This window comes from Oncorhynchus mykiss, chromosome 8 (assembly GCF_057628025.1).
Source record: "Oncorhynchus mykiss isolate SJ-2025 chromosome 8, ASM5762802v1, whole genome shotgun sequence".
Classification (NCBI taxonomy): Eukaryota; Metazoa; Chordata; class Actinopteri; order Salmoniformes; family Salmonidae; genus Oncorhynchus; species Oncorhynchus mykiss.
The window spans coordinates 23,124,912-23,146,499 of record NC_143029.1 but is presented as its reverse complement, the minus strand read 5'-3'; the positions used below and the strand labels follow the sequence as shown (position 1 = coordinate 23,146,499).

At 42.9% G+C, this 21,588-nt stretch overlaps 1 protein-coding gene across 4 annotated transcripts in view; it reads left to right on the top strand.

Moving 5' to 3' along the window:
• Positions 1–11,400, top strand: part of txlnba (taxilin beta a) — a 29,257-nt gene extending 17,857 nt beyond the window's left edge. For 2 of the 4 annotated variants that reach the window (XM_090242946.1, XM_090242948.1), the window contains exons 6-11: positions 7,046–7,165; positions 7,593–7,667; positions 9,691–9,783; positions 9,994–10,089; positions 10,172–10,669; positions 10,759–11,400. In XM_090242946.1, the coding sequence (XP_090099072.1) occupies positions 7,046–7,165; positions 7,593–7,667; positions 9,691–9,783; positions 9,994–10,089; positions 10,172–10,669; positions 10,759–11,052 (1,176 nt within the window). In that variant the 3' untranslated portion in view covers positions 11,053–11,400. Of the gene's footprint in view, positions 1–7,045; positions 7,166–7,479; positions 7,555–7,592; positions 7,668–9,690; positions 9,784–9,993; positions 10,090–10,171; positions 10,670–10,758 lie in introns of all 4 variants that reach the window. The other 2 variants (XM_090242945.1, XM_090242947.1) reach the window with 1 other exon arrangement.
• Positions 11,401–21,588: the final 10,188 nt, after the last annotated feature.

Sequence of the window (21,588 nt, the reverse complement as noted above, 5' to 3'; positions counted from 1 at the left end):
TCTTACGGATCCACTCCTTAGTTACCCTGGCTGTGTGTTTCGGGTTGTTGTCATGCTGGAAGACCCAGCCACGACCCATCTTCAATGCTCTTACTGAGGGAAGGAGGTTGTTGGCCAAGATCTCGCGATACATGGCCCCATCCATCCTCCCTTCAATACGGTGCAGTCGACCTGTCCCCTTTGCAGAAAAGCATCCCCAAAGAATGATGTTTCCACCTCCATGTTTCACGGTTGGGATGGTGTTCTTGGGGTTGTACTCATCCTTCTTCTTCCTCCAAACACGGCAAGTGGAGTTTAGACCAAAAATCTCTATTTTTGTCACATCAGACCACATGACCTTCTCCCATTCCTCCTCTGGATCATCCAGATGGTAATTGGCAAACTTCAGACGGGCCTGGACATGCGCTGGCTTGAGCAGGGGGACCTTGCGTGCGCTGCAGGATTTTAATCCATGACGGGTTAGTGTGTTACTAATGGTTTTCTTTGAGACTGTGGTCCCAGCTCTTTTCAGATCATTGACCAGGTCATGCCGTGTAGTTCTGGGCTGATCCCTCACCTTCCTCATGATGCCCCATGAGGTGAGATCTTGCATGGAGCCCCAGACCAAGGGTGATTGACCGTCATCTTGAACTTCTTCCATTCTAATAATTACGCCAACAGTTGTTGTCTTCTCACCAAGCTGCTTGCCTATTGTCCTGTAGCCCATCCCAGCCTTGTGCAGGTCTACAATTTTATCCCTGATGTCCTTACATAGCTCCCTGGTCTTGGCCATTGTGGAGAGGTTGGAGTCTGTTTGATTGAGTGTGTGGACAGGTTTCTTTTATACAGGTAACGAGTTCAAACAGGTGCAGTTAATACAGGTAATGAGTGGAGAGCAGGAGGGTTTCTTAAAGAAAAACTAACAGGTCTGTGAGAGCCGGAATTATTACTGGTTGGTAGGTGATCAAATACTTATGTCATGCAATAAAATGCAAATTAATTACTTAAAAATCATACAATGTGATTTTCTGGATTTTTGTTTTAGATTCCGTCTCTCACAGTTGAAGTGTACCTATGATAAAAATTACAGATCTATACATGCTTTGTAAGTAGGAAAATATGCAAAATCGGCAGTGTATCAAATACTTGTTCGCCCCACTGTATATGTCACTCCCTTTGGTTTCATTCCCAGTCGTTATTGTTGTTGTTGTTTCTGTTCCTGTTTCATGTCGGTGCGCTGTTTGTGTTTCTTGTTTTGTTCATTTATGAATTAAATGGTTTCACTCCTTGAACTTGCATCCCGACTCTCAGCGCACTCGTTACACACCCCATGTTTCAAGAATGGCCATTATCCCTTTATTCAGATTACAACCGCTCACTTTCGGTTATTTGAAAACATCGCCAAAATATCGTTCTTTTTTAAACAAGCCATAGAAAGTTGGTTGCAATTTCAGTTTAATCCACCTGAAAAGGCAGAACAAATAATACAACAAATATTGTGGTTAAACTCAAATATACTAATTGATAAAACACCTTTATTTTGTTATTTTATTTTGTTACTGTCGATGTGTAGCTCGTTTTTGGTCACAGGTCCAGGAACGGCTGAAGAATTGCAATACTTACCTAGCGCTAACGCTGCAGATAGCAGTACTTGGTGATTTGAAAAGTCATAGTCAATCGATCAATAATATAATAATTATTTTAACAAAATGTTTATCTTTAATTTACAATCTTCAGAAACTATGAGAATAGAAAGGTTCAGTAATTTGTGAAGCATCACAGCACAATTGAAAAATGTATGGCAAATAGAAATCGCACTGGGTGGACCTCAGAAATAGAGGAAGGCCAGGACTAAAAACAAACAAAATAGAACTATTGTAAAATAGATTGTGTCTATAAAATGTGTTTAGTATGTATATGCTGGAAGTAGAAGCCTAAGTGTTATTGTTTATTAGTTTACTTCAATTTGGGGAGCGGTGGTTGGGTTTACGGGGAATAGAAAAGGAAGGTATACTCCAAAAAATGTGTATATATGTGCATATGTATGTGTATGTATGTATATATATATATGTGTTTTATGTATGAATGTTTATATATATATATGTGGGTATGTGCATGTACAGTTGAAGTCGGAAGTTGACATACACTTAGGTTGGAGTCATTAAAACTTGTTTTTCAACTCCTCCACAAATTTCTTGTTAACAAACTATAGTTTTGGAAAGACAGCTGGGACATCTACTTTGGGCATGACACAAGTAATTTTATCAACAATTGTTTACAGACAGATTATTTCACTTATAATTCACTGTATCACAATTCCAGTGGGTCAGAATTTTACATACACTAAGTCGACTGTGCCAGAAAATGACGTCATGGCTTTAGAAGCTTCTGATAGGCTAATTGACATCATTTGAGTGAATTGGAGGTGTACCTGTGGATGTTTTTCAAGGCCTACCTTCAAACTCAGTGCCTCTTTGCTTGACATAATGGGAAAATCAAAAGAAATCAGCCAAGACCTCAGAAAAAAATGTAGACCTTCACAAGTCTGGTTCATCCTTGGGAGTAATTTCCAAAAGCCTGAAGTTACCACGTTCATCTGTACAAACAATAGTACGCAAGTATTAACACCATCAGACAGCCGTCATACCGCTCAGAAAGGAGACGCGATCTGTCTCCTAGAGAGGAATGTACTTTGGTGCGAAAATGTACTTTGGTGCAAATCAACAGCAAAGGACCTTGTGAAGATGCTGGAGGAAACAGATACAAAAGTATCTCTATCCACAGTAAAACGAGTCTTAAATCGACATGGGGCGGCAGGGTAGCCTAGTGGTTAGAGCGTTGGACTAGTAACCGTAAGGTTGCAAGTTCAAACCCCTGAGCTGACAAGGTCGGACATCAGTCGTTCTGCCCCTGAACAGGCAGTTAACCCACTGTTCCTAGGCCGTCATTGAAAATAAGAATTTGTTCTTAACTGACTTGCCTAGTTAAATAAAGGTAAAATGTTTAAAAAATTACCTGAAAGGCATCAAGGAAGAAGCCACTGCTCAAAAACGGCAATTAAAAAAGCCAGACTACAGTTTGCAACTGCACATGGGGACAATGATCAAACTTTTTGGAGAAATGGTAAGTAGGAGTGGTATACAGAAGATTTGGTAAATTTTGGTAAAAGACCAAGACCATATTATGGCAAATAGTCCATCATTACATTAAGACATGAAGTCATCATGAACTTTGAAAGTTTCTTCAAGTGCAGTCGCAAAAACCATCAAGCGCAGTGATGAAACTGACTCTCATGAGGATCGACACAGGAAAGGAAGATGCAGATGATAGGTTCATTCGATTTACCAGTCTCAGAAATGGCAGCCCAAATAAATGCTTCACAGAGTTCAAGTAACAGACACATCAATATCAACTGTTCAGAGGAGACTGTGTGAATCAGGCCTTCATGATCGAATTGCTGCAAAGAAAACACTACTAAAGGACACCAATAAGAAGAAGAGACTTGCTTGGGCCAAGAAACAAGCAATGGACATTAGACCAGTGGAAATCTGTCTTTTGGTCTGAAGAGTCAGAATTTGAGATTTTTGGTTCCAACCACCATGTCTTTGTGAGACGCAGAGTGGGTGAACAGATGATCTCCGCATGTGTGGTTCCCACCGTGAAGCAAGAAGGAGGAGGTGTGAAGGTGTGGGGGTGCTTTGCTGGTCATACTGTCAGTGATTTTATCAGACCTCAGGATAAGACCCAGATGCAGACAGTTCAGAGTAACAGAAGTTTATTACAAAAACAGGGGGCAGGCAAACGACAGGTCAATGGCAGGCAGAGGTCAGTAATCCAGGGCAGTGTCACAAGGTACAGAACAGCAGGCAGGCTCAGGGTCAGGACAGGCATAATGGTAAAAACCGGGAAAACGAGAAAACTGGGGTACGGGAAAAACGCTGATACGCTTGACGAGACAAGACGAACTGGCAACAGACAAACAGAGAGCACAGGTATGAATATACAGGGGATAATGGAGCAGATGGGCGACACCTGGAGGGGTTGGAGACAACCACAAAGACAGGTGAAACATATCAAGGTGTGTCAGATTTATTTAGAATTCAAGGCACACTTAATCAGCATGGCTACCACAGCATTCTGCAGCGATACGCCATCCCATCTGGGTTGCGCTTAGTGGGACTATTTGTTTTTCAACAGGACAATGACCCAAAACACACCTCCAGGCTGTGCAAAGGCTATTTAACCAAGAAAGACAGTTGTGCAGTGCTGCATCAGATGACCTGGCCTCCTCAATCACCTGACCTCAACCCAAATTAGATGGTTTGGGTTGAGTTGGACTGCAGAGTGAAGGAAAAGCAGCCAATAAGTGCTCAGGATATGTGGGAACTCCTTCAAAAGCATTCCTCATGAAGCTGGTTGAGTGAATGCCAAGAGTGTGAAAAGCTGTCATCAAGGCAAAGGGTGGCTACTTTGAAGAATCTAAAATATATTTTGATTTGATTAACACCTTTTTGGTTACTACATGATTAATTTGTGTTATTTCATGATGTCTTCAATATTATTCTACAATGTAGCAAATAGTACAAAAAAAGAAAAACCCTTGAATGAGTAGGTGTGTCCAAACTTTTGATTGGTACTGTATAACTGCCTTATTTTGGACCTTAGGAAGAGTAGCTGCTGCCTTGGCAGGATCCATAACAAATACAATATAACACATCAGAAAGGAAAGGACAAGCCTGAAGTGACATACAAAAGCCAGGATCTGCCATGCAGTTGGTTGCCACTGAGGCTGCTGCTGCTTTTGCTGCTCACATACACAGCTGGGAATGGTGTGTAAAAAACCATCATGATTTAAATGTCCTATTTATTTTTTGTTGTTTTTTTACTGGTGGAGTTTTTAGTAATTTGTCTCAAGTGCCATCTGCTGGTTGTAGTCAGCATAAACACTTAAGAGGCAGCGTGCCAGAAAGAGATGTGATTATTTGACATCCAAATAACATCTAATGTGTCCTATTAAAATAAGTGATTAGAACCACACATTGCAATAATGAACAAGCCATTCTGACATCAGCAGTTGCATAAAATGGACACAAGTTGACATTTGATAGTTGGCTAAATGCTGAGATGGATTCATTTCCAGATGGACATTAAATGTTCTCCTTTTGGCAGAGAAATTGTGGATTATTCCACACTGTTTACACATATGGCTATTTGCCATAGTAAAGAAAATACACTGAACAACAATATAAATGCAACATGTAAAGTGTTGGTCCCATGTTTCATGAGCTGAAAAAATGTATTCCATAAATGCTCCATACACACAAAAAGCTTATTTCTTATTTATGTCCCTGTTAATGAGCATTTATCCTTAGACAAAATAATCCATCCACCTGACAGGTATGGCATATCAAGTAGCTGATTATAACAGCATGATCATTACACAGGTGCACCTTGTGCTAGGGACAATAAAAGGCCACTTTAAAATGTGCAGTTTTGTCACAACACAATGCCACAGCGCCGGTTTCAAGTTTTGAGGGAATGTGCAATTGGCATGCTGACTGCAAGAATGTCCACCAGCGCTGTTGCCAGAGAATTGAATGTTAATTTCTCTACCCTGCCTCCCGGGTGGCGCAGTGGTCTAAGGCACTGCATCACAGTGCTAGCTGTGCCACCAGAGATTCTGGGTTTGAGCCCAGGCTATGTTGCAGCTGGCCGCGACCGGGAGGCCCATGGGGCAGTGCACAATTGGCCCAGCTACGTCTGGGTTAGGGAGGGTTTGGTCGGCAGGGATATCCTTGTCTCATTGCGCACTAGCGACTCCTGTGTTGGGCTGGGCACAGTGCACACTGACCAGGTCGCCAGGTGTACGGTGTTTCCTCTGACACATTGGTGCGGCTGGCTACCGGGTTGGATGTGCATTGTGTCAAGAAGCAGTGCGGCTAGTTTGGGTCGTGTTTTTGAGGATGTATGGCTCTCGACCTTCGCCTCTCCCGAGTCTGTACAGGAGTTGCAGCGATGAGACAAGACTGTAACTGCCAATTGGATACCATGAAATTGGGGGGGGGGGGGAATATAAAAAATGTCTACCCTAAGTTGCCTCCAATGTTGTTTTAGAAAATTTGGAAGTACGTCCATCCGGCCTCACAACTGCAGACCACATGTAACTATACCAGCCCAGGACCTCCACATCCGGCTTCTTCACCTGTGGGATTGTCTGAGGGGGTTGTGGAGGGGAGCTGAGGAGTATTTATGTCTGTAATAAAACCCTTTTGTGGGGAAAAACTAATTCTGATTGGCTGGGCCTGGCTACCCAATGGGTGGGCCTGAATGCCAAGTGGTCCCCCATGGCTGCACCCCCGCATACTCATGTGAAGTCCATAGATTAGGGCCTAATTTATTTATTTCAATTGACTGATTTCCTTATATGAACTGTAACTCAGTCACATTATTGAAATTGTTATATTTTTGTGCAGTATAGATTAGTCTCATGCGTAAAAATAAATAATATCTATAGAAACAATTGTTTATCCTAATTGAACTAATCTGGGGTCAGTTTTCTTATCAGAATTTGTGCCCTGATAATAATAATCCCTTTATGAGAGGGTTGTATGAAAAAGTATGAAAATATATGCACTCACTATACTGTAAGTCACTCTGGATAAGAGTGTCTGCTAAAATGACAAATGTAAATGTAATCCTGAAAAAGACAATACTTAAAAAATATATATAATAAGGCTTTTGCATTTGTCCTCCTGTTAATTGTGAAACTGTAATTCAAGTCCCAGGTTTTACGAGTTCTCCACCCACTATTTTGTCTGTTTTCTCAGGCATCATAAAACGTGTCTGAACTTTCCAATGAAATACTGTGCGCAAACAACAATGGCCTTAATTACTTTTCAAGGAACATGTTAATGACAATTTCTCATAGACAGACAGGATGGCAGTGGTGGTTTTAGAGAAATGTATCCTAATGGATGGATTCATAACCTGTACAGAATGTCTTAGAAGCCCTTCTTAAAACTAAGTGTCTAATCTAGTGTGTCATCTCACCTTGTCTATCACTCAGAGCTTGGAGAAGATCTTCAAGCACCACGACCTGCAGCAGAAGCTGTCTGATACCAAACTGGAGCAAGCTAATGCACAGCTGCAGGAGGCAGAGGAGAAGCACAAGAGAGAAAAGGAATATGTGAGTCATTGTACTTACATTTTTTGTCATTTAGCAGACGCTGTTATCCAGAGCAAGGGCATACATTTTCAGACTGGTCCCCCATGGGAATCAAACCCACAATGCTGGCGTTTCAAGTGCAATGTGCTACCAACGGAGCCACACAGGAGCACAACTTTTACTGACCTTACCCACAAAGTACTGTAAAGCAATGTAAATATAGTTGAGTAACTTTTGTCTAATAAACAGTATTAAGTTTACAACCAATCATGTTTGTTGTGCATGTGATGCTCACAGAAATGAGTATTGTAACCATCCACTGTCTCTGTTGTTAGCTGCTTAGGGAGGCAATTGACAAAACAAAGAAATGCTACACATTGAAGGAGCAAGAGTTGCAGTTGAAGAAAAAGGTAAATGTGTGCTTTACGTGTGTTTTGTTTTTAACCAGTTACTGGTACATGCAGCTGAGTGGAAACTACAAGCTAAACTTCTGAGAGAGCAAGAGACTGTCATGCAGGCTCAGGTGAATATATCCAATGTGGTGCCAAACACCCTTATTCACTACATTTATTTCAGGGCTAAGTCTATGAAAGGCAAGTCCAATCCTACCATTAAGGTCCTCTGGAGTGCTCCATGTGTGTTAAAGACAACTAATATTTCAGTATATACTGTATTAAGTTCATTTGGATCTATAGTAATGTTTTTCAATATCCTCACCATGGCAAAAGTGACCATCAAAAATTAGATTCTCCTCTCATAACTAGGCTATATGGCTTGATGTACTTGGTACTTACTTTGTCAGCTGAAAATTTGTCAGCTGTACTGTACAGAGCAGCCATAATTCCCATGATAGCAGCAGGCAAGAGAAACTCCCTCTTCCTGAACCAACAGGATGACACAGCATCATGGGAATATTAAAAAATGTGATGCAATGCCACACAGTACCACATACTCCAGCATCATTGATCATTCAATTATAAAATTATGATACAATTGCAATTGCTATGTTTATTGGATATGGCACAATTATTGTATGGGTGCAAGCAAATTATACAATGAAATTAGTTGGTCTGACGCACAAAGATAAATGCTTCCCTGCTGGATTCAGAAATTATAGCTGACAGTTGATATGGTTATAATTAATTGCAGAGAAACCTTGCCATTATTTAAAGCCTTGTGTTTTCTCAGTAGAAACATTACCCTGACTCCCAAATGACAAAGTAACAATAAAACAAATTATGTTAATACTGTATTTCAGTACCTATATAATCATGACACAAGGCGAGACCCAGATGCAGACACAGGAGGCAGTATTTATTAATCCAATAGGGGAAGGCAAGAGAATGGTCGTGGACAGACAAAAGGGTCAAAACCAGATCAGAATCCAAAAGGTACCGAAGGGCAGGCAGAATAAAGGTCAGGGCAGGCAGGATGATCAGGCAGGCGGGAAAGTAGTCCAGAGTCAGGCAGGGGTCAAAACCAGGAAGACTATCAAAAGAGAATAGCAAAAGGAGTACGGGAAAAACACACTGTTTGACTTGACTAACATACAAGACGAACTGGCACAGAGAGACAGGAAACACAGGGATAAATACACTGGGGAAAACAAGCGACACCTGGAGGGGGTGGAAACAATCACAGGAACAGGTGAAACAGATCAGGGCGTGACAATATGATTCATCATGTATTTGTACCAGGCCATGTCATATTTCCAATCCAATTAACTAGGAATGTCAACCTTATTTGTCTCTACGATACCAGGCGTAGATTTAGATCACACAAGGAAACGGCCAAAGCAGTGCAGCCAGCAAGAAAAATCTATTCGAAAGACGTGAGGCAGAAACTGATCTGTATCAAGTGAGCTTTTCTGAAATACAACACATAACCAAGCAAATGCCTTTCCTCTTTTATAGCGCATGTCAAATCAGTTGTTTTGCTTTTGTTCCAAAACAGTAACTCTCAAATAAAGACGGTTGATCTCAACGGGATTGCTAGCAGATAGACAGGTTTGAATACGGGAGACTGGCGGTGTGTGCGATGTGGTTTCCCCTGAGGGCCTCTGGAGATTAGCCTGTTAACTCTAGCTGGACCGACTGCCACTGAAACATTTATAGAGCTGCTCATTAACATAGCTCTGCCAACACTGAGCAGAGGACTGCTAAAGGGAAGCCCAGGGAGGCCGCCTGGCCAGCTGAGTGTAGAGCATTCACACCGAGGGCCCTAGGACTTGGAATGCAATGCTCTGTAATTAGGCCCTGAAGCAATGAAGAAACCAGGCAAGGCATACCAACAATGCGTGACCTTGTTTGTCAGGGAAAATATACATATTTGAGTCAGTCGTGAATGACTAAATGTTTGGTGAAACCGGCTGGCTCTTCCTCTCACCACACCTCATCTCCCTCTAAAGTAAAACAAATTTGTTTCTGGGTCAAATAAGGTTCAAAGCATAGATCTGATTGTTCATGAGGTGAATAGATGCATATGAATGCTACATGTGAAATCAATTTCTGGAGTTCTCTCCTGACTGTCCCTCTGTTTTTCTGCAGCTTGCTCTGTACTCCCAGAAGTTTGAAGAGTTCCAGACTACGTTGTCTAAGAGCAACGATGTGTACGCCAGCTTCAAAAATGAAATGGAGAAGGTATGTGGCATCCTTAAAATAAAATCATCCTTCCTTTAAATGTACTGTTTATTTTTAGGGCCAAGTGCATGGAGGTAATATAAGGTCGACATAATTCTGAAATGATAAAACAGCTTTATGTTGGAGGGACTGTTTTCTATATTAATCATATTCAGAATGATGGTTACATTTTCAGATACGTTTTAACCCAACAAACATTTTGCTTCATAGATGACAAAGAAGATGAAAAAACTTGATAAAGAGTCGAATGTTTGGAAGACCAGATTTGAGAGCACTAACAAGGCTCTCTCGGAGATGATTGAAGAGGTAAATACTCATCTATAACACATGCAATAGTGTTAGACTTTATTCAAATGCGCTACAACAAGTTAGACTCTCTTTTCCACAGAGGACTGTGAAGGAGAATGAGTATGAGATGTTCGTCGTGAAGATTGACAAGCTGGAGAGGCTCTGCCGAGCACTCCAGGATGAGAGGAAGATCCTGTACTCCAAGATCAAAGGCATTCGCCAAACGCCTGACGCCACCGAGGGGACACCCAAGGACGAGACACAGGAGGTGGCCACTGAACCAGTCCACAGCCTCATGGACATAGTTGAGGAGCCAGAGATGACAGAGGAGATGGCCCGTCTGAGGGCTGAGCAGAACAGGCTGGCGGAGTTCGCAGCCTCCCTACTGGCCCCGTCTACAGGAGACGATGATGACGATGACTCTGACAGCGAGGAAGAGCCAGAGTCTACAGAACCTGCTGAGGCCCAGAAGATCCCTGAACCAACAAAGGCCCCAGTACAGGTAGTGGTAGAGGCACCAGCACATGCAGAGGAACCAGAACCAACATATGCAGATACACCAGCACAGGCTCCAGCACAAGTAGAGGCACCAGCGCAGGCTCCAGCAAGGCTCCAGCACAAGTAGAGGCACCAGCACAGGCTCCAGCAGAGGCAGAGGCACCAGCACAAGTAGAGGATCCAGCAGAGGCTCCAGCACAGGCTCCAGCACAAGTAGAGGCACCAGCACAGGCTCCAACACAGGTAGAGGCTCCAGCACAGACAGAGGCACCAGCACAAGCTCCAGCACAGGCTCCAGCACAAGTAGAGGTACCAGCACAGGCTCCAGCACAGGTTCCAGCACAAGTAGAGGTACCAGCACAGGTGGAGGCACCAGCACAGGCAGAGATGGCTGCCCCAGTCCAGCCAGAGACCCCAAAACAGCCAGAGCCCTCCGCCAAGAAGCAGACGCCAAAAAAGAAGAATGCAATTAAGACTAGCTGAACCGACGAATGTGTCATTTTGTGAGCGTTAGAACTATAGTCCCTGTGCCTCGTGTTATGGTTGAGTTGAGATATCCAATCCAACTTGGTTTGTCTATATACTGTTTTATCTGAAGTGGTGTGCAGTAGAAGTATGTTTAAGTCGTATACCAGATGAGGACAGACAGAGATTTACTGCATAACCAAATAATAGGTAGAAAGGTTATTCAGGACAATGCACCCTCAAAACTTTCCAATGCCGAATGTTGCCTTGCGCAAATAGCATCAGAACAGTCACTGTCTTTTTTGACTTTTTCCATCTGAACCCCTATAATGTAACTTCAATAAATATCTAATTGTAGACTATGTAGACATGCCTGTGCTCTTTGGAATGTATTGCTTAGACCCATCACACTGTTTTACGCAATATACATCTCATATCCAACCTTATATGACCAAATATTGCAAGATGGACCCATATATCTAGATAAAGGCCTGATATTGATTTCAAGTCCCTTTTTATTTTGACTAATGTCTTATCTATATGGATTGTTAACTATTTGCTTAAAAGTTAACTGGCCAGTCATTCACAATGATTTAGAGATGGATCCTTACAGTAGTTTCCATGGCAACACTCCCCCCATCCGGTGCACATTTCCTTTTTTAACACAATCTGTATCAGACAGTCTCTATCCACAAAGTGGGTTGTTATGGCCTGGCCGTGGTCGGTCTGTGTTCTGGCAAAATAACTGAGTTACACAAACTCTCCTCCACCAAGGACACAACAGGACATTAGACTGACAGGCACTGAGTCGCCATAGCAACGCCATCTGCGACTCCGTTGAGGACAGCACTAATGTATGAGTGATAATAATAGTGCAGAGGACCATGGGTTTTTAATAAATACAGATCAATGTTGAGTGCCACAGGGAAAACAAATTAGACCTGCTACCGATCCCTGTGAATATCATGTTTATGTTCTGGATTGTATTACTGGTTGAGCAGATTGCACGCCAAAAATGGAAAACAATTTATACTGTTATGAACTAGAGTAAAGGACAAAAGGACCTGGCTGTCACTTAATGAAGAAACTGACAATGTCATAAAGTATGATCATACTACCACCAACCTATAGGAATCATCAGTCAGCAGGCAGAAAGAGACCCTGCAAACATACAAATTGGTAGGGAAACAGGCTACACGTAATTCCAAAACCTGTTTCAAGAAGAGTATGGCAGAGGTTCTTCAAAGCTTTCCGGTCACAGTTATATTTCACTTCATTGTTGTGGCCACCAGATGGGGCCTTTGAAACCCATTCAAAATTTCACCAAAACACTCATACTGACATTCCTCTCATTTTTGAATCCCATGCTGGATTGATACAGTATGTCTAGAAACACTCACATCAACTTTAACAGTCTTGGGAAAATGTTGGTGGAATAAATTAATTGCATACCTCATATTTTAGGAGAGTTTGCACTTCATACAGTCAGAATCTTAGAGATTAATGTATCTACCAACAGCCTATATAATTAATTTTAGCCTGAAGGGTGAATATTAAAATAGGTATCCACTTTTTTTACAGCTCCAGACACCACATGTTCATGTTGCCCATGCCAAATATTTAGTCATAACATTTTTTAGAACCTTTATTTAACTACGCAAGTCAGTTAAGTACACATTCTTAATTACAATGACGGTTAACTGCCTTGTTCAAGGGTAGAAAGTCATATTTTTACATTGCCAGCCGGGGATTCGATCCAGCAACTTTTCGGTTACTGGCCCAACGGCTCTAACCACTGGCCCAACGGCTCTCAGGCTGGCCCCCTTTTCCTGACTTTAGATATCGGATAAAAGATATCCCCTAAACCCGCTTCATCAGCAGTTATTGACAGTGAAGTGAGAGCAGGGAGTCTGGGTTCGGTTCACTCACATGGAAACTGAACGAGATAGTGGAACATGGGCTGCTTTCAGTACGTGTTTACGTTCTGAGATGTTCAATTGAACGAGAAAGTTGCTGTACTGAACGACCAGTTGAAAAAAGTGCGAGGGGTTGGCTTGTCGAACGCTGTCAGCATGGCCATTGCCCTTTAAATACGTCTTGCATTGCTTCTAGCCACAACCACCAAACAGGAGCAAACTTCCCTCAAAATCGTTTCAAGAATTTACAAGAACGTGTTGGGGAAATGTGTTGTTCTGAACAAACCGTTCCGCAACGTAGCAAACGTTCATGCGAACTGAACGCACCTATGGATGAAGTCTTAATTAAACCGCACACTCGGAAATGTCCGACTTCAAGACAACTGGGAACTCGCAAAAAAAAAACATCTCCGACTGGGGAAAAATAATTGTACCTTATTTTTTTGAGTTCCCAGTTGTCCTGAAAGCACCAACAAGTATGACATTTTACATCGTACGTCTTCGCGGATTAGAGATTCATATTTTCCCAAAAATCTGCCAAATTGCAATACCGGGAAGTCCCAGGAAATACCGTAAAAAATAGAAATGCCAATTTAACGTTTAAACCAAGATAAGGTCACTCAATGTTCTCCCAAAATAAGATTGTCGCTGCTCCACATTGCCTTCTTGGCTGCGCAACTGTGTAAAGATTTCACAGCAAGTGAAACTGTGATTTAGTAATGATTAATTGATTAATTAACTAACTTTGATCGCAAATGACATTGTGAATTTCAAAAGGCCGTTCAACATCCAGAGCGTTATGTTCCTCAATTAATTAATCACATTTCACCAGTAGGCCTAGGATATCTCGACACAGAGCGCACCCCGAGAAGGCCACAGCATTGTCGAATCATACAAATCATACAAATCATACAAAGTGCTTCTACACCTGCATTGCTTCTGCATTGCTTGCTGTTTGGGGTTTTAGGCTGGGTTTCTGTACAGCACTTTGAGATATCAGCTGATGTACGAAGGGCTATATAAATAAATTTGATTTGATTTTGATTTGAAATTTGATTTAAACAAAAGTCAAATGGCCAAAGTTCCTAAACTTGCTAGATAACCTCCAACGAATGACATATCTACTATTTGGTTATACAGATAGTATATCAGATCATGAATAACGGGGAGATGGAAAGCAAATTGTTTAAATATCAAGGTATCTTAACGGGGACTAACTCGTAAAATAAATATCCATATATACTCTCATATAGTTTGTTGATCACACATTCTCCACCGGAGCTCTCATATCGGCAACAATACGAGACGGCGCAGAGAAGCAGGGGACATGTTATAGCTGTGTTTTGACATGCATAGCCCAGACGTGCTTTAATAATGCAACCTATGGGTTACAGAATAAAGTTACGAATTTTCATGCGAGACATGAGTCAAGATTTTGCGTTTCAGTGGGATTGGGACGATAGGAAAATAGCCTAGGGTATATATATGGCTACTACGTGAGTCAATAGATAAATAATACACTTGATTTAGGATACATTATTGCATGCTAAATGTTTCTAATCAGCGATAGTTGAGAAAACAAATAAATGAGCTACCACTTCCACTTGTCCAGCCAGTGATCAATTAACCAAATATACAGACAGATATTCGATGAAACAAAATCGATTGATTGGTTGATTATCAGACAAGTCACGCTTTTGGTCGGGAGCAGGACATGCTACAACGCGAGTGAAGAGCAAAACCCACTTGTATAACAAGCTAGCTAAATGTTCTGATCAGCTAATATGTGAGCAAACTACAATAAAGATGATCATTAGTACTCACCTCAACACAGCTAACATTTCCCCAGCCTAATTGTTACCAAATATCCAAACGGAGATTCAGTGAAAACGAAGATCTGACGTTGATTGATTTATCTAGAGAAGTCCCCCACGCTTGTCTCAAAACAGTGTGATGGTGCTGTCCCAATCAAAAGGGTTACAGTTACAGTTCATATAAGGAAATCAGTCAATTTAAATAAATGCATTAGGGCCTAATCTATGGATTTGACATGACTGGGAATACAGATATGCATATTTATTTATTTTATTTCACCTTTCTTTAACCAGGTAGGCTAGTTATTAAGAAACAGTTTTCATTTGCAACTGTGACCTGGCCAAGATAAAGCAAAGCATTGTGACACAGACAACAACACAGAATTACACATGGAGTAAACAATAAACAAACCAATAGCACAATAAACAAGTCAATGAAAGTCTATATACAGTGTGTGCAAAAGGCATGAGGAGGTAGGCAATGAATAGGCCATAGTAGCAAAGAATTACAATTTAGCAGATTAACACTGGAGTGATAAATGAGCAGATGATGATGTCGAAGTAGAGATACTGGTGTGCAAAAGAGCAGAAAAGTAAATAAAACAAAAACAGTATGGGGATGAGGTAGGTAGATTGGGTGGGCTATTTACAGATGGACTATGTACAGCTGCAGCGATCGGTTAGCTGCTCAGATAGTTTGATGTTTAAAGTTGGTGAGGGAAATAAAAGTCTCCAACTTCAGCAATTTTTGCAATTCGTTCCAGTCACTGGCAGCAGAGAACTGGAAGGAAAGGCGGCCAAATGAGGTGTTGGCTTTGGGGATGATCAGTGAGATATACCTGCTGGAACATGTGCTACGGGTGGGTGTTGTTATTGTGACAAGTGAACTGAGATAAGGCGGAGCTTTACCTAGCATAGACTTATAGATGACCTGGAGCCAGTGGGTCTGGCGATGAATATGTAGCGAGGGCCAGCCGACTAGAGCATACAGGTCACAGTGGTGGGTGGTAATGTGATTTGGTAGAAAAACGGATGGCACTGTGATAGACTGCATCCAGTTTGCTGAGTAGAGTGTTGGAAGCTATTTTGCAGATGACATTGCCGAAGTCAAGGATTGGTAGGATAGTCAGTTTTACTAGGGTAAGTTTGGCAGCGTGAGTGAAGGAGGCTTTGTTGCAAAATAGAAAGCCGATTCTAGATTTGATTTTGGATTGGAGATGTTTAATATGAGTCTGGAAGGAGAGTTTACAGTCTAGCCAGACACCTAGGTATTTATAGTTGTCCACATATTCTAGGTCGGAACCGTCCAGGCTGGTGATGCTAGTCGGGCGGGCAGGTGCGGGCAATGAACGTTTGAAAATAATGCATTTGGTTTTACTAGTGTTTAAGAGCAGTTGGAGGCCACGTGTTGTATGGCATTGAAGCTTGTTTGGAGGTTAGTTAGCACAGTGTCCAAGGAAGGGCCAGAAGTATACAGAATGGTGTCGTCTGCGTAGAGGTGGATCAGGGAATCCCCCGCAGCAAGAGCGACATCATTGATATATACAGAGAAAAGAGTCGGCCCGAGAATTGAACCCTGTGGTACCCCCATGGAGACTGCCAGAGGTCCGGACAACATGCCATCCGATTTGACACACTAAACTCTGTCTGCAAAGTAGTTGGTGAACCACGCGAGGCAGTCATTAGAAAAACCAAGGCTATTGAGTCTGCCGATAAGAATACGGTGATTTACAGAGTCGAAAGCCTTGTCCAGGTCGATGAAGACGGCTGCACAGTACTGTCTTTTATCGATGGCGATTATGATATCGTTTAGGACCTTGAGCGTGGCTGAGGTGCACCCGTGACCGGCTCGGAAGCCAGATTGCACAGCGGAGAAGGTACAGTGGGATTTGAAATGGTCAGTGATCTGTTTATTAACTTGGCTTTCGAATACTTTAGATAGGCAGGGCAGGATGGATATAGGTCTGTAACAGTTTGGGTCTAGGGTGTCACCCCCTTTGAAGAGGGGGATGACCGCGGCAGATTTCCAATCTTTAGGGATCTCGGACGATACGAAAGAGAGGTTGAACAGGCTGGTAATAGGGATTGCAACAATGGCTGCAGAAAGTTTTAGAAAGAGAGGGTCCAGATTGTCTAGCCCAGCTGATTTGTACGGGTCCAGGTCTCGCAGCTCTTTCAGAACATCTGCTGTCTGGATTTGGGTGAAGGAGAAGCTGGGGAGGCTTGGGCGAGTAGCTGCGGGGGCGGTGGAGCTGTTGGCCGGGGTTGGAGTAGCCAGGAAGAAGGCATGGCCAGCCATTGAGAAATGCTTTTTGAAATTTTCGATCATGGATTTATCGGTGGTGACCGTGTTACCTAGCCTCAGTGCAGTGGGGAGCTGGGAGGAGGTGCTCTTGTTCTCCATGGACTTTACAGTGTCCCAAAACTTTTTGGAGTTAGAGCTACAGGATGCAAATATCTGCTTGAAAAAGCTAGCCTTTGCTTTCCTGACTGACTGCGTGTATTGGTTCCTGACTTCCCTGAACAGTTGCATATTGTGGGGACAATTCGATGCTATTGCAGTCCGCCACAGGATGTTTTTGCGCTGGTCAAGGGCAGTCAGGTCTGGAGTGAACCAAGGGATATATCTGTTCTTGGTTCTGCATTTCTTGAACGGGGCATGCTTATCTAAGATGGTGAGGAAATTACTTTTAAAAATGACCAGGCATCCTCGACTGACGGGATGAGGTCAATATCCTTCCAGGATACCCAGGCCAGGTCGATTAGAAAGGCCTGCTCTCAGAAGTGTTTTAGGGAGTGTTTGACAGTGATGAGGGGTGGTCGTTTGACCGCAGGCCCATAGCGGACACAGGCATTGAGGCAGTGATCGCTGAGATCCTGATTGAAAACAGCGGAGGTGTATTTGGAGGGCAAGTTGGTCAGGATAATGTCTATGAGGTTGCCCATGTTTACGGATTTAGGGTTGTACCTGTGGGTTCCTTGATGATTTGTGTGAGATTGAGAGCCTCTAGCTTAGATTGTAGGACTGCCGGGGTGTTAAGCATATCCCAGTTTAGGACACCTAACATAATTAACTCTGAAGCTAGATGGGGGGCGATCAATTCACAAATGGTGTCCAGGGCACAGCTGGGAGCGGAGGGGGGTCGATAGCAGGCGGCAACAGTGAGAGACTTATTTCTGGAGAGGTTCATTTTTTAAATTAGAAGTTCAAACTGTTTGGGTATAGACCTGGAAAGTATTACAGAACTTTGCAGGCTACCTCTGCAGTAGATTGCAACTCCTCCTCCTTTGGCAGTTCTATCTTGACGGAAAATGTTGTAGCTGGGTATGGAAATCTCAGAATTATTGGTGGCCTTCCTAAGCCAGGATTCAGACACGGCAAAGACATCAGGGTTGGCGGAGTGTGCTAAAGCAGTGAGTAAAACAAACTTAGGGAGGAGGCTTCTGATGTTGACATGCATGAAACCAATGTTTTTTCGATCACAGAAGTCAACAAATGAGGGTGCCTGGGGACATGCAGGGCCTGGGTTTACCTCCACATCACCTGAGGAACAGAGGATGAGTAGGTTGAGGGTACAGCTAAAGGCTATCAAAACTGGTTGCCTAGAGCGTTGGGGACAAAGAATAAAAGGAGCATATTTCTGGGCGTGGTAGAATAGATTCAGGGCATAATGTGCAGACAGGGGTATGGTGGGTGCGGGTACAGCGGAGGTAAGCCCAGGCACTGAGTGATGATAAGAGAGGTTGTATCTCTGAATAAGCTGGTTATAATGGGTGAGGTCACCGCATGTGTGGGAGGTGGGACAAAGGAGGTATCAGAGGTATAATGAGTGGAACTAGGGGCTCCATTGTAAACTAAAACAATGATAACTAACCTAAACAACAGTATACAAGGCATATTGACATATGCGAGAGACATACAGCGAGGCATAAAGTAACCACAGGTGTTGATTTGGAGAGCTAGCTAAGACAACAACGGGTGAGACAACAACAGCTAATCAGCTAAAACAACAACAGGTAAAATGGAAATGAATGGGCAGACAGGGTCAGGGTTACAGACAGGGTTAACTACACACAGAGCCTGAGTTTGCAGCTGGGGCCAACAGATAAAAAAATAATAATAACAAATAAATAAATAAAACAGAATGGAGTACTGTGATTAATGGACAGTCCAGCGGGCATCAGCTATGTAGCCAAGTGGTCATAGGGTCCATGGGGCAACAATAGATGAGACAGGGAAGCCGCGGAGTAGTCTTTACTACGCTAGCACGCGAGCGACACAGCGTTTAAAGTTAGTAGCCCGGGGCTAGTAGAAGCGTCTGCTCCCACGTCCGACGGAGGCCGGTTGAAGGCACAGTGGATGGATTATTCGTCGGCAGACCTGTCATGGTGGTGTGGCAGGGCGCCGTGTCGACTAAGGATCCAAGCCAGATGGCGAAATAGGTATTGTAGTTGTAGTAATTTAGTTTTCGATCTGGGAGATGCGCCTGGCTCACGGCTAACCGGTGCTAGCTTCGGGGCAGGGGTGTTAGCCACTATAGGCGCTCGGTAGCAGCGGTGATCCGGTGCCAAGGTCCAGAGCTTACGGCAAGGATCCAGTGGAGTAGTGTGTTTTAGCCGTGTTTGGGTGGAGTCCGGGTGAACAACTGAGTAGGCCGGGAGGTGAGCCTCAGGGATAGCTTCGGTACTGGGTAACTCGGTGGGTGCTAGCTAGCTGTGAAGATCAGGAGAATGGTCCAGGGATTACGGCAGAAATCCGGCGTTGTAATGGAGACAGTCCGTTACTGGTAGGCTGGCGAGTATTATCCAAGCTAAAAAAAGGGCTGGTACCTGTGCAGAAGGTAAAGGCCGCTAGTAGTGACTAACAATGACTAAATAGCTTGTAGCTAATTAGCTTCTGATGGCTAGGTGGTTCTTGCTATAAGGTCTAGAAATTAAAAATAATAGCAGATCCGTATCACATTGGGTGAGGCAGGTTACCGGAAAGTATAATTTAACTAAAATGGAGAAGAGATTGAAAATAAAATTCAAATATCTACAAAAATAGATGAAAAAAGACAAAAGTACACGAGAGGACAAACAAAACACGTCTGCACTGCTACGCCATCTTGGATGATCCGTATCACATTGGGTGAGGCAGGTTACCGGAAAGTATAATTTAACTAAAATGGAGAAGAGATTGAAAATAAAATTGAAATATCTACAAAAATAGATGAAAAAAGACAAAAGTACACGAGAGGACAAACAAAACACGTCTGCACTGCTACGCCATCTTGGATGATATGTTGGTCACAGGGGCGTGGATCAGAAAACCAGTCAGTATCTGGTGTGACCACCATTTGCCTCATGCATCGCCACACATCTGCTTCACATAGAGTTGATCAGGCTGTTGATTGTGGCCTGTGGAATGTTATCCCACTCCTCTTCAATGGCTGTGTGAAGTTGCTGGATATTGGCTGGAACTGGAACACGCTGTCGTACACGTAAATCCAGAGCATCCCAAACATGCTCAACGGGTGACATGTCTGGTGAGTATGCAGGTCATGGAAGAACTGTGACATTTTCAGCTTCCAGGAATTGTGCACAGATCATAAAATGCCATCGTGTTTGTTGTCAGTAGCTTATGCCCGCTGTCACGAACCCGGCTTGTAGCCCTTATTAACAAAGAGGGAGACAAAGTGGAGATAAGGAATAACAAAACATATATTTATTAAATAAAGTAAACCATTTACAATTAACAATGGTGAGTGTAGTCATTAGTGTAAGTAAGTGGTTGCGTGCATAGATGGTGAAAATGAGGGGTGTTGAGAGGTGCCAAAACAAACAAGCCAGAACCAAAAATACAGTGTGTCTGCGTGGAGAGAGTCTCCTCAATGAATGAGGGAAAGATGCATTTATACCCGGGACACAGCTGATGACCCTCCCAGCTCCGCCCACCTACATCCTATTAAGGAAAACAAGAGCAAAGAGAAAGAATTCAGCAAACAGAGTGGGAGGGGCGTCACACTGCCCATACCATAACCCCACTGGCACACTGTTCACAATGTTAACATCAGCAAACCGCTCGCCCACACACAACGCCATACACACTGTCTGCCATCTGACCGGTACAGTTGAAACCGGGATTCATCCATGAAGAGCACCCTGTTGTGTATTTTGTGGAATTGCATTAGTGAGACATTGGGAAAATGTTGTAATTTCTCAGGTCTTGTAATTGTATTTTTTCAGGAAATGTGAAGTGGTCCCGGGACAGTCCCAGAATACCAGCTACCCATGTTATCACAGAATCTTGCCCGCTATTGAACGGAAAGTTTACTGTCTCTAACGCAAGAAAGAGGACAGCCCTCTTGTCAGATATCGCATTTATTTTGGAAGATTGTAAAATATGACATTTTTTTCCCCAGACAGAATAAATATTTTGTTTCAGGTGATAAAACATGCTTTGTTTAGTTACTTTTTCCTCAACTTGTTTCTCCAACTTTATAGCAAGTCAAGATAGCGTACACTAGCTCAAAGTTGGGCTAGGTTGAAGATACCACTGTAGCTAGCAACCTCCGCCAAATAATGATCAAAAACAAACATCATTACCATCACAATAAACTTCAACAGGAGGCAACAGTCAAAATATAATTGGCTTAACAGCCATTGTGTATTATTTAACATTACTATTAAAATAGTACTCACTCTTAGGAATGGGTAACTGTTAACAAGTTATACACCAAGTTCAAACCATTAAAAACACATTCCTAATATTGAGTTGCACCCCCTCTTTTGCAGTCAGAACAGCCTCAATTCGTCAGGGCATGGACTCTACAAGGTGTCGA